This window comes from Tribolium madens, unplaced genomic scaffold (assembly GCF_015345945.1).
Source record: "Tribolium madens isolate multiple individuals breed KSU strain unplaced genomic scaffold, Tmad_KSU_1.1 Scaffold_2;HRSCAF=44;Tcas5.2_LGX, whole genome shotgun sequence".
Taxonomy (NCBI): Eukaryota; Metazoa; Arthropoda; class Insecta; order Coleoptera; family Tenebrionidae; genus Tribolium; species Tribolium madens.
In genome coordinates this window covers 2,895,320-2,907,867 of record NW_025400995.1, presented here as the reverse complement: position 1 = coordinate 2,907,867, position 12,548 = coordinate 2,895,320, and the positions used below count along the sequence as shown (strand labels likewise).

Genomic DNA, 12,548 nt, shown 5'->3' with positions numbered 1-12,548 from the left:
CAAAAAAAGAGCATAAAACTGATTTAACAGAAAAAAAGAAGGTTATTATAATAATAGTATATTATATTACAAAGTAGAAAAAAGATTTTTTGTAGCCGAGCTGTTTATTTCTCGAAATGCATCGAGGGAAATAATAAATGCCAGGCTATAAAAACTTTCTCTACCGTATTTTATATAACATTTTTTTACTATTAGCACATTTATTACCAACATGTTGCCTCAGACGTAACATGTAATTCACACTACAATTTTTGTTAATTCACTATTACCTACAGTATTACCTCATTACTTACCTGAGTTATTAACTTAATTTGAAAATTTTATTTTATTCTTATCATAAATAAAGTTATGTCATTTTTGTACTTCTGCAACTATTAAAGGAATTTTTGAACTTCATAATATGAAATATTTGTTAAAATAACAAAGAAACTGCAAAGAGAAGAGAAAAATTGATTAACATTTAAATTAACATTTGCCTCACTACCAATAGTATTTTAACATAAAATAACGCAACTTGTTGGTTTGACAGTTTTGACATAACAGAAGTAGTAGAGTTGGGGTTATTCTTATGTTTTTAATGAGGAAATTTAAGTCTTTTTTTTATTTTGCATTAATTCAATCTTGTGATGTTAATAGTTTTTAATAATAATACTTTAGAAATATTTGTATCAATTTAATACCCTCCAACATCGGCATTTACTCACCTCTAATACAAACTGGGTTCATAGTGAAAAATGATTATTGACTACTAAGAAAGAAAAACAACCTTTTGATAAAGTAAATAATAGTATCTTTTACATCTAGTAGAAAAAAATTATAATTGTAATTATAATTTATTTGAGTTTGAAATATTATATTTTTTCTCAATGTGCCAAAATCAATGCATTCTTAGTGTAGTACATCATTTTCAAAAATTCTGTTACGTTTTGTAGAAGTTTTGGTTACGATTTTTGGCTTTAAGGCTAAACAATTGTCGATGTTCTTCTATTGACTTTGTTCAAATTGTGTTGCATAAATTATATTGTTTAACTTGTGTAACCGTTGAGTAATTAAATGTTTGTTTGTGGCTAATGTGATTTTGGAATATTACAATTGGTCAAGTAATTAATTAGTAAATTATTTGCTTAAATGCCAAATGTTTATTTTGGTTTACTATTTGTATATAAAATTTTAAATATAAACATGTAAAAGTATTAAATATATTGATTTAACGCATCCAATTTAAAGTTAAAACGTACAGTATTTAAATTTAAATCGTCGTTAAAGAATTAAGAAATTGTTGAAACTGAAAAAAAGTTAATTATTATTTGCGGATGGAGTTTGTCTCGCCTCAATATTTCGGAAGTTAGCTTGAGAGAAAATTAATGAACTGAGCTGTCCATTTGTAAACCAAGACCGGACAAGCGCGTCCACCTTGAACTAACATTCTAATAACCCTCTTTTAGCAGTTTTTAGCAAAAAACCAGCCGACAAATTGGCTTTTAATGGTTGGGATTTGTGGCTGGGTCGGGCTGGTCTGAATTGGATTTTTAAGCAGAGCGTTTTATTTGATTCCGGAGGTGTCGATCTCGTGGGAGGGAACAACGAATATTTGAAATTCAGGTGACATTTCATCATGCATAGAATTCGGAGAAGTAAATGGAGGCAATTAGAAGAGTGGCAACAAGCTTCATGCCCAAGTTTCAGTTTAGTGCATTTGGTCGGTTAGTTTGTCGCAGAAACTACACTGAAAGTTTGAAATGCGCAAATAATTGGATGCATACCTTAATTGAATGACCGCGAGAAAGGGCATGGAGTTGAGAATGATCGATGAGGGACAAGTGTGGCCAATGGACGAGGCATCGCAGGCGTAGAAGGATTAGCGCGTTTTGAAGGAAGAGAGCCCAGGACGCAATCATCTGAAGTGGGTTGTACGCTCTGATTTATAACGGCGACTCTGTTGAATTGAAAGAGCGACACAGCCGCACACGGGACTAAACAAAGATAAATTACTATTTGAACAGTCTGGAGGACTCTGATCAAATATTCACATATTATAAACGTCCTTCGTCTTTCAAAACCCAAATTTTTTTAGAAACTCACAACCCTCGTCAAATAATTACCGTCACACTGAAATACACAAACTAAATCAATCAGCAAGTTCATGCGAGCCCAGGATTACGCCTCGTTCCAAACCTGATACATTTGTATGGATCAGCTCAAAGGCCGCATTTATGACGATTAATCACTTCGTTAATATCCTTAAATAAAATTCCTCAAAATCCCTAAAATCTTTAAAACACACTAACTTCTACTAACTTTTAATTCAGTCATTTCTCCTTGTCATACATTTCTCAGCCCTTTCACAATAAACTATCCACCCAGATTTATAATTAAGATAACTCGAATAACGTTTTGCTCTAGTTTTCGTCATCAGTGACCAAATCTGAGGTAACATCTCGACCCATTGACCCATTCAACAACGATCCTCGAGTAATCAAAGCCAAAATGGTCAGCGCTCACTTCAAATCCTTATCAAGCGCTACAAATCCCAAATCTACCTATTCACTTTTTATCACCGCCACCAAAAACACGCCATTCGGATCAGACATGATAAATTACATAAACGGAATCACTTACCATATTTACACCTGTAGATGCTTTACTTCCACAAAAACCGGTTTTAAATCACCAAAAAACCGGTTTCGCCCTAAAACCTAAAATACGGTAAACGGTATAAATAATAAACAAAATTAAAAAATACAACAAAGTGGTAACAATAAATACACAAAAAGTACAGACACCGTGCCATAAAATAAAAATGTAGCTTTTTTATTTTATATTGAAAACACGTTATCAATTACACAAATTTGCAACTTTCTAGTAAATCTTTTGGAAAGCCTAATTTTAAGAATCAAAAAAATATTGACAACATCTTTTTAGTTTGATATAACAGAATGTTTTCTGTGACCACTTACCGATGTAACAGAAATAAAAAAAATGTGAACCACAATAATTAAGGAAAACTACTTCCAGATTGTAATAGACCTAAACAACAAACGGTTTTCATAAAATTGCAATAGCCGGTTTCTGTGTGCATACCTATTCGATTAATGTAAACGTTATGTTTCTGAAAAGATATAATAGGATCCTTGTAAATGTCACTAAATTTGATTTAATGTCTGCAAGGTCCTTCCTCGGTCAATAAAAATAGCACTTGGAACGTTGTTATCGGTGAATTTGAAAAATTATGTCTTTATCAGTGCAAACAAATGTAGCAATAACTCTTATTTTCTATAAGAATCTATAAGAAATGGCTGTTACTTCAGCTAAGCTCTTTGGTAGGCGTGTTCTTTGCGATACGCATCGGATAAGCTCTAGAATAAAACTTTCCTCCGCTGATGCGAATACACGTCAAACTCTTCACTAACATAATAAAAGAAAAAGCACCAATTTTTTTGATTAATATTGTAATAAAACGTCTAGGGCTGTTATGTTCTGAAAAACCTAACACGTTGATGAAGTCAAAATATTTATTATTTAGGCCACATATTTGTCTCGTTAGTAAAAAGGAAATTACATATTTAATTTATACCTTGGAATCAACAAAAACATTTTTGTGCATTTGTTTTTTTTTGACATTTGCGTTTGAAATGTCTGAAGCGTATTGAAAATAAAGGTACAATTAAAAATGATTTCCATTGGGTTATTTCATCCCATTTAAATACAGTTAAGAGATTCCGTCAGCGCAAAAGAATCATTAAAAATGTCGATAAATCATCGTCAAACTTATATTGAAGGTTTCAGAAAGTCTGTAATAAAGCGACTGTAAAAATGCCTTCAAATACCTGTTCATTTGATAAAGTATAGGTAGTTAATGTGTTTATTATGCGTGATTCGTGGAACTTTGTTCCAAGTTTGATTGAAACAGAAGCGACGGAACTATATGCAAGATTAATGAACTTTGATATTGAATCTTAAGCGGAACAGTTAAGCCATACATTAAAACAACTTGACACTTGCTTTGTTATACAGAAATATTATCATTATCTCTGAAAATGTATCAATAGTACGTATCAAATTTTCTCTGATGCTTTCAATCGCAAATATTTACTTTGAGACAATTAGTTCAAGAACGGAACGAAAAAATACTTTGTTTGTGTTAACGTTCGAAATCTGTTTCGGCGCATCTATCTTGAATCTAACGCAAATTATTTACAATTAAAACAAAGTAAATGTACGTGTAGACATCAGCACGAAGCGGATGAAGCTAGGTGCAAATAAGCTGCATAAAGGGATTTAAATTTCTCTTTAATTGAATTTCTGTTTTAACCAACACTGTCTCTCAATTATTTTTGTGTTTTTTTAAAGATGTAAATTAGTCAAAATTTTGGCTCATTTCCTTCTAATCTGAGAGCCATGCGAAACAATTGGCTATATATCAATGCAATAAATATTCCCTCAGCAATTGTCTAGTGGTTTTAATATTAAGCGTCTTCTAGATTTATAATCAAAGATTAATTAAAACAAAGTTGACCTTTAATTCGGGCATTCATTTGTAGTTGTCAGCAATTCTATTAAGAGCAAATTAGAAGCGTTCACAGCACAATATTGGTTATTTGTATTTAGAATTAATAAGTGTAATTATACCTGAAATAGTTTCAGTTTTATCTGTATATTTTAGAGACTGAAATCCATTAAGGCTTAGCTTTACTGGAACGAGTGGGTCATGAGCATCATGTGTGGCGAGTTAATGACGCGAATATTCTGTATGGATGATAATACTGCATGACCAAACAAGCTTGTATGGTCAGATATGCGAATTTCTACACCGACATTTATTAATGAATGACGCAATTGCGTTTTCTTTGCATCATTTCATTGCGATACTAGAACAACACAACCAAACTTCTGTTTCTTTAATACCACTTACTTACATTTTATCCGGACGTTTCTTTTATTGTCAGCGTTTCTTTGTTCTGTTTGTTTGGTCGATCGTTTTGAATTTGCATATCGAAACGTTTAGATAAAATATTTCTCACCCACTCTTATCTATCTCTTATTGTCTCGGCCGAATATATTCAGAGGCGTGAGGCATCTCCGATCATTTTTATTTAAATGTTTCTTTATATCTAATGCATCTTTCACTCGCTGCACATCAAATTTACTGGCAAAAATACAATAAAATTTAACCGCAATAAATTTTTACTATCTCGCTTTTCCACCATTGTTCCAAGATTGTACTTAAATTCATGCGACTATAACAATAAAATATGTATTATGTTTTTTAACCAGTCTTTATATCAAAATAAATTAATAAATAATCAGGCAATGTTTTTTGTTAAAAATAAATTAATTATTGAATTAAATATTGATTTTGTCTGTTTTTCAGTATTTTATAATCAGAGTAAAATTCTATTATTAATATTACACATTTTATAACCAAAGAATCAATACCAATAATTAATAAACAGTATTGTGTGAAATTGTATTAATCCAGTATTTATAAATGAGGAGTATTTTAATAGTTATAATTTTGCCCGGCGCATCCACCATTTTAATTAACAAATGTGTATATTTATACGAATGTATTGGTTTACTTAGCACTTTTTAAACCGGTTTGATACTAGATTAATTAAAGGTTTGTTAGCTTTATGTTTACATAAGAAAAGCAAGTTAACGATGTTTGTCATCGATATTATCTGTAATGTTTCAAAGTCGATAAATGCAAGGACAGAGTCACTTTGAAAATCCTGTGTAAAATGCAGACGTAAAATGTGAGTAAATATGATCAAAGTTTTCAGTAGTAAATCACGTTAGGTGATTCCAAATGGTAAAAAACTAGTAGAATAAACACTTTGTGTTAGATTCCGTGTGTCTACTTTCTGGATAAATGTGCACTATTTGAATAATATATTAGGAATGTTCGCATAGTATTCCCTTGAGTGGCTTTTATCCTTCATGAAATACGTCAAACGTCACAATACCGTTGCATTTCTTTTTTCCAAGTTTATTCATTTGAATAAAAGTAATTGATCATAAATTGTGAGCGTTTTAGGAAAGCCTTGACCATGTCCATCCATGTTTAATTTTCCGGCATTGTACAGAAACCGTAGCTAATGTAATTAATCCTGTCGGGGTTGATAGGTAGAGAGATTTAAAGCTCTGAGAATTTAGCCTTATGTTTACAGTCCGAACAAACACATCAAGAAAGATGATTTATGAAGCTCACTCGTTCACTCCAAATTCACAGTCTGTTGTACTCAAAACTCACAAAATATCCTTAATATCTCAAAAACTCCAACTACTGTCAAACATCAACAGTACAACTGCTCAACCTGTTATATTACACGGACTTTATTTCACTTGCTGGCAGATTTATCTTAAATTGTGTTTACCCCACTGTCTAAATAGAACAAAAATATTCGTTGAATTGTTGCGTTTCTGAGATTCAGTTGAAATTATTTATTTTGTACGGAAGCAATTGAAATCTCGTGAGTAACACTTTTATCAAAGTTTCTTTGGTATGCATATATGGGAATTGATTTTAACAGAGTACAGGAATTGAATTGTAAATGTAGGAAATAATTTTTTGGAGTAGAAAAGAATGTAGAAGTTTTATTGAAGTAATATTCTAAAAAAATATATAAATTGTGAACGAAACTTAATCAATTAAGTCGTGCTCGTTTATATTGTTAAAATTAGTCTGTATTTAAATCCCAGAAGGGAGTAAACGTTGTAAACACATAAAAACGTACCGATCCTGAGTCAATAGTTGAACAAAATCAGCCGAACTTGCCGACAATTTAGATTGAAGTATTGCTCTTAGCGACGAGAAGCAATATAACTGTCTTAGTGGTACTCGAGGGGTTGCCTTAAACTATGTGATGCAATGCTCTTTCGGTCCTGTCCTTCCTGTCTCCCACTGTTATGTAATCCTTGCAGTCAACAAATGTCATAGCATACCAATTAGTTTTCCAAACATTTCGAGCGTGCCTGGGCTGCAAATACACGGACAATTTCTTGTTTGTGTACTGCAATGTCAGGCTTTACCTGATTATAATTTTATTATTTGAATAAATTACCATCAATAAAAAATCATTCGTGACGGAGAATCTTAACAAAAACAATCCTTTCAAAGGTCAAGTGTCAAGAGAAGTGTGATCGACGACGGATACATCCATCTTAAGATGCTTACAATGATTTATATTCTGTATTTAGAATCTAAAATAAAACACATTAAACAACAGACAGCACTTAGGCCCTCAATATAAACGGTTGTTATCCCGGCGCATCCACCATTTTTAATCTTTTAAATTGTATTAATTTTTATTAAGGCATAGTTTTTACTTGTTGTAAAGATGTAAATAAACTAAATTTAACTATTGTTTTTAATTTTTTGTTGCATCCAAATTAATGTATAAGAATGTTTAATTTTGGCTTGACAGTTTGCCGAGACAAACTCTATTTTAGTTACATTTATGCTAAATCATTCTGGAGCACTTGTGCACTTGATGATTTGATTCTGAGTGTTGTAAATGATAATTTAAGATGTAGTGCTTTATAGTAAATATACGAGTGAAGATGAAAAAGTTTGACTTTGAATAAAAGCGACTTTATTTTTGCCTAAAAAGTTTATTTAATCTGATTGAAGATAAAATATGAGATTATGTCTCGTGTGTAACCTTTTTCTTGGTCGGGCTCGTAGTAAGTGAAGCGTATAAGTAAAATTGGAGGTAAAAAGAGTTTTTTGTCCTTTTAAGTTTTTCAACAAAGGGAAATTCCTGCTTGTTAGATGATGAAAATACAGTGTCCTTTGTAATCCGGGGTTCATTTTCATAATTAAGCGTGTTGTTGTTTGTTCATGATAAGAATTTAGTGTTGGTGGAACGGTTAAGAAATAAGTTTATTTACGGGATGTTTGAAAATGTTGTTTTTACCAGTGTTAATGGTGGCTTTTATGCGCACAGGCAAAACAAGAAGTTGAAATATCATTAAGCTTAGTCCATTAGGGTGACATAAAACGTAACTTTACTAGCTGCACTAGTTCACAAGCAACTGAAACGGTCCTAGCTCTAATTTACGAAATTATGATGTGAAGATTAGACGACAGTTTTTACACAAATCTGCTTTTCATAATTTTGAAAAAGTCAAGTCAGCACTTTTACAAAATTAAATTATGAAATAGGATTTGCAAACTTGAATCTACAAGTTTTACAAACTTGTGAAACCTCATTTGTCTTTTCTTATAAATTAATCGACCTTAGATCCCGGAACTCAGGTGTTAGAACGTCGTGAAATTTTATGATTTATTAAAAAAAACGCTTATTTTGCATCGCTTTGCGTTGATTAATTGCATTTTCGTCTATCGTTTAATGATAACAATTTGTCTCCTTGTTCTAAATATAAAATAAATATAACTGTTAAATTTACTGCTTTCAGTATAAATAGCGTCGTAAACCTACAATCAAGTACGACGATATCTATAAAATTATTTATGCTGTCCAAGAAATACACAATTTTTTCTCTCTGATCGTATCAATTTCTGAAATTGACACTTTTTCCAGGACATGTCGGAGTATAAGTGCGAGTCTGGAAAGCCGCCAGTCTATGTGCCACATAAACCGGTTACAGCTGTCATTGGGGCTTCTTTTAGCGTGGTTTCGATCATGGTGGCAAATATCTTGCGGTTATTTAAGGTATGTATTTATTTATTCTCAAATTTATTTATTCCTCTCAAATTCTGCGTTTACACACGACAAATTTTGAGCTAAGCCGGAAGACCCAATCTACACCAAAAATATATGGTTTTAGCTCGTTTGCTACAAAGTAATAATTACTACAGAGCATCCATCATTTTTTTATTAAAATTTTTCTACACGCTCTGTTTACAAATAAATTAGTAACGCTGAGTTTTGTTTGGCATTATGTTAAACAATAAAAGAGTCTATTATTTTAAACACAAAATATACACAAACAAATTGAAATGTATTGTATGGTACCCCAACATTTTCACAAACATAAATGTCACTTGTTAAAACCATTACGTTACATAGTTGCCAATCATGTTAAAGAATAATAAAATTTGTGCAGATAAACTTAAAATGAACTAATCAAGTCAGACTAGTATATGAAGTGCTTTTATAAGTGTTCATCAATCTGTTATACTTTTGCAAAAAAACTAAAACTTATAAAAGTTTCATAAGAAACGCTATATTTAATATTGCATTTTATCGATTTTAGCGTTCACATTCAATTGATTATATTTTGAAGTCCTTCCAGACTTTTCAATTTTTATATTGGCAAATATTTTGTAAATAATAATTGTTGGTATCTGTGAAAGCCTTAAAAGCACTCACCTAAAGTGGACACTAAAAATAAGGGTATAAAAGCCACAATAACATGGGTCGCATTAAAGACCATTTTAATTTAGTGTGAATACTGTAAAAAGGAGAATTAGGTATTTTCCTTATTTTACATGACAGCTTGCCGATCATTACCTCTAATACGAATAATTTCCAGACAGAAATCCGGAAACTTATTCGAACAAGCTGCAAGCGAACTTCCTCTATTTCTCTTGTTTTAATGAATAAACTTGTGACAGGTTTATTAAATCTGCTTGTTCTTTTTTTCTCTATTACAAACGTAAATAGTAAAATTACTCAAGAGAAAATTTGTTATTTAACAAAAATATACTTTAATTTAGTAACAAAAAATATTAAAATAGTTGTTAATGATAAAAATTGTATTTTCTACTTTTGGGCCGAGTATATTTATATTTTTTATTTTTCCCTCACCGTCCATACGTCTCACTAAAAGCATCAAAGTGGTCAGCTCAAGTTTCACACATTTCTTTACTGATGCACTTATTTCAGTCGCGAATCTGACACTTCTAAAACGATAAACTCTGCTCTTGAAAAATTCAAATTTCCTATGCAAAATATGAGCTTCCTAATTCCTGTTTATTTACAAAAACTTTTACCAAAACATTGCAATGTCTTAACTATAAACAATTTATTACATTGTGTACTGAGTAGTAATTATTTATATTGTTAAAAGATATTTTAAAAGTTGTTTGTTTCATGATTATCTCTATTGGGGATTAATCAAATATTTTATGAAAACATTGTAAAACATTTGAAGTTTCTGAGAAAAACAAGTTTATACAAATATCTACTAAAATTCCTCAGCATTTGCCTCGTGTTCTTTCGTTCATGTGACATATTTTAGTGTTGTAACAGTGTTTTTGTTTTTAAATTTAGTTTCAACTAAAAGAACAATTTCGTTTAAAAAAATTACAAAACTTTTAGCTCGATATTCAAGAGTCGAGAAATGGAAACATTATGTTTGTGAAAAATGTGTTTTAACTTTCGGCAAATTTTGTAAGTTGAATATGTAAATTTGGGCAGAGTAAAATTAAGCAGAGTTAATTATACTTTTAATTGGTCTGTGTTGATCAACAGAGAGCAGCTAATTACAAACACAATGCAGCGAGAGGTATCTTTTAAACGCGCGTAAATAGGTGCAATGAAGCTTTCTGAAGTATCTTTGTAAAGGTTTAACTTGGTACGACATGCGTATAAAATTTCATATCTGTTAAGAAGCTTGAACAAACAAGGAATTGCCTTTAAAACTCGTAGAGTAAAAAATGCCATAAAACTTATACCAAAGGCATGTAAAATAACTAGAGGGCTATGCAAATAGGATTTCTTTGTGAGGACGTAACTTCCTTAATTTGTTTTCTTGAGTGAACAATTAGTGAAGAGGGTTGTTTACTAAATGTTTCAGATCCCCCAAGTCAGTTACGCCTCTACCAGTACCGAATTGTCCGACAAGTCGAGATTCGAATATTTCAGCAGAGTTGTGCCGCCTGATAATTTCCAAGCTCAAACGATGGTAGAAATCATCAAAGAATTGGGCTGGAAATACGTGTCCACAGTGGCAGTTGAAGGAGATTATGGAGAAAGAGTAAGTAAAGTTTTACAACCGTATTTTCCAATCCAATCTAATCTAACTCGCTTATTTATGCTTATTTTTAAGCGTAACTACATAACTCTCAATCGAAATATTCCGGGAAAATATTACTTCGAATTTAAAAAGCTATCAAACACGCCCTACACAATTTTAAATTTTTATTTGAATAAAAATTTACAACAATTTGACCGATCGTGGCTACTTTTTTTGCTAGTTTTTGAGTAAACTTAGTTTAACGAACAATCCAGTAATCCACTACCATAGTGGGAAATATTTTTGTACATTTTTGCTTGATATCAATGAATTCGTAATGTTGAATAACATTTTTTTGTTAAGAAACGATGTTTTAAGAAGAATAAAATTAGGATTAGATGTAATATTTTAGGTAGAGCTTTTAGGAAGAAATTAAGAGTTGTGAGACTGAAACACGAAAGGTAAAATCGTGAGAAATGTGTCTCGGAAAATTAGAGAAGTTGAGGTTGGTTTGTTGTTTATGGCTTTATATCAATCACAAATGCAATTATGAGTAATAGGAAAATGAGTAAAGCAATGCCTATTTTAACTAGACTCATAAATTTACGTTATGTTTGGCTATTAAGTTAACAACGTCACTGTTAAAGTTGTCAAAAGATGGCGCACAACTTTTAACGTTAGAGAACACTTATCGCATTAATTACTGCGTAAGGCGATAAGTCTGTGTTAGTAATTGAATATTAAATACTCTAGATAATTTCTGCATGGGTTTAAAAAGCCTATTAAAGCCTTGGGGATTAAAAATCGACTTCCAATATTAATTAATGGTGGGTACCTCTAATATATAGAAATAATAAAATCGTCGTGCAATATTTTTGTTTGAAAATATTGAAGTCGAAACTGGTGTAAAATTTGGTTCGAAATGAAACAAACGATTGGTCCCTTATTTCCTATATGAGATTGCATGGGCTCGTAACTACCGGAAATGGACTGAAGTGACCGCTCACTAACGCAAATAACTAACTGAAAAAACCCAATTTCTGCGAAAATAAAACAAACAAGAGAATTTAAGTGTATAGAGGAGGAATGGGAGATGCGCCGGGCCAGAAAATTTTACCGCAATAAAATAATGCATTCTTAAGTAGGACCGCGATGGGCGGTAATAAATCATAATAATAAAATTTCGTGTCAACTTCTTCCAACATACGATGTCGCTTATGTATGTACAACAAGGAAATTTCAACGCATAAATAATGTTATTTCGAGACGTGTCGCCTAAACACACGTAAGCATTTTAGGTATCCGTCCTATTTAAATAGCGAAAGACAAGACGTGTATCCAACATAGGGTATTAAACGGCTCAAACACCCCAAATGCCACTACAAAATTGATTTAAAATGCGTATTATAGGAATCCTTCAATGACCCACCATTTACATTTTACATTATTCAAATTTTATTAGAATTTTCACTTCTCTCGAAGACGATATTAAAGAAGTTGGTGCTAGGATTATAAAAAATTTGTAGCTAAAACAAAACTTTATTGAATAAAATGATGTTACGAAATATCAACTTCAGACAAGTTTCAATTTAACTTTTGTTACTAAAAATACTACATACATA

General features: G+C 31.4%; 1 protein-coding gene across 1 annotated transcript in view; it reads left to right on the top strand.

Annotated features, from left to right (window-relative positions):
- Positions 1–12,548, top strand: part of LOC123006430 (metabotropic glutamate receptor 7-like) — a 57,152-nt gene that overhangs the window by 15,094 nt on the left and 29,510 nt on the right. Inside the window, exons 2-3 of the mRNA XM_044400899.1 lie at positions 8,547–8,678; positions 10,768–10,947. Of these exons, the coding sequence (XP_044256834.1) occupies positions 8,547–8,678; positions 10,768–10,947 (312 nt within the window). The remainder of the gene's footprint in view (positions 1–8,546; positions 8,679–10,767; positions 10,948–12,548) is intronic.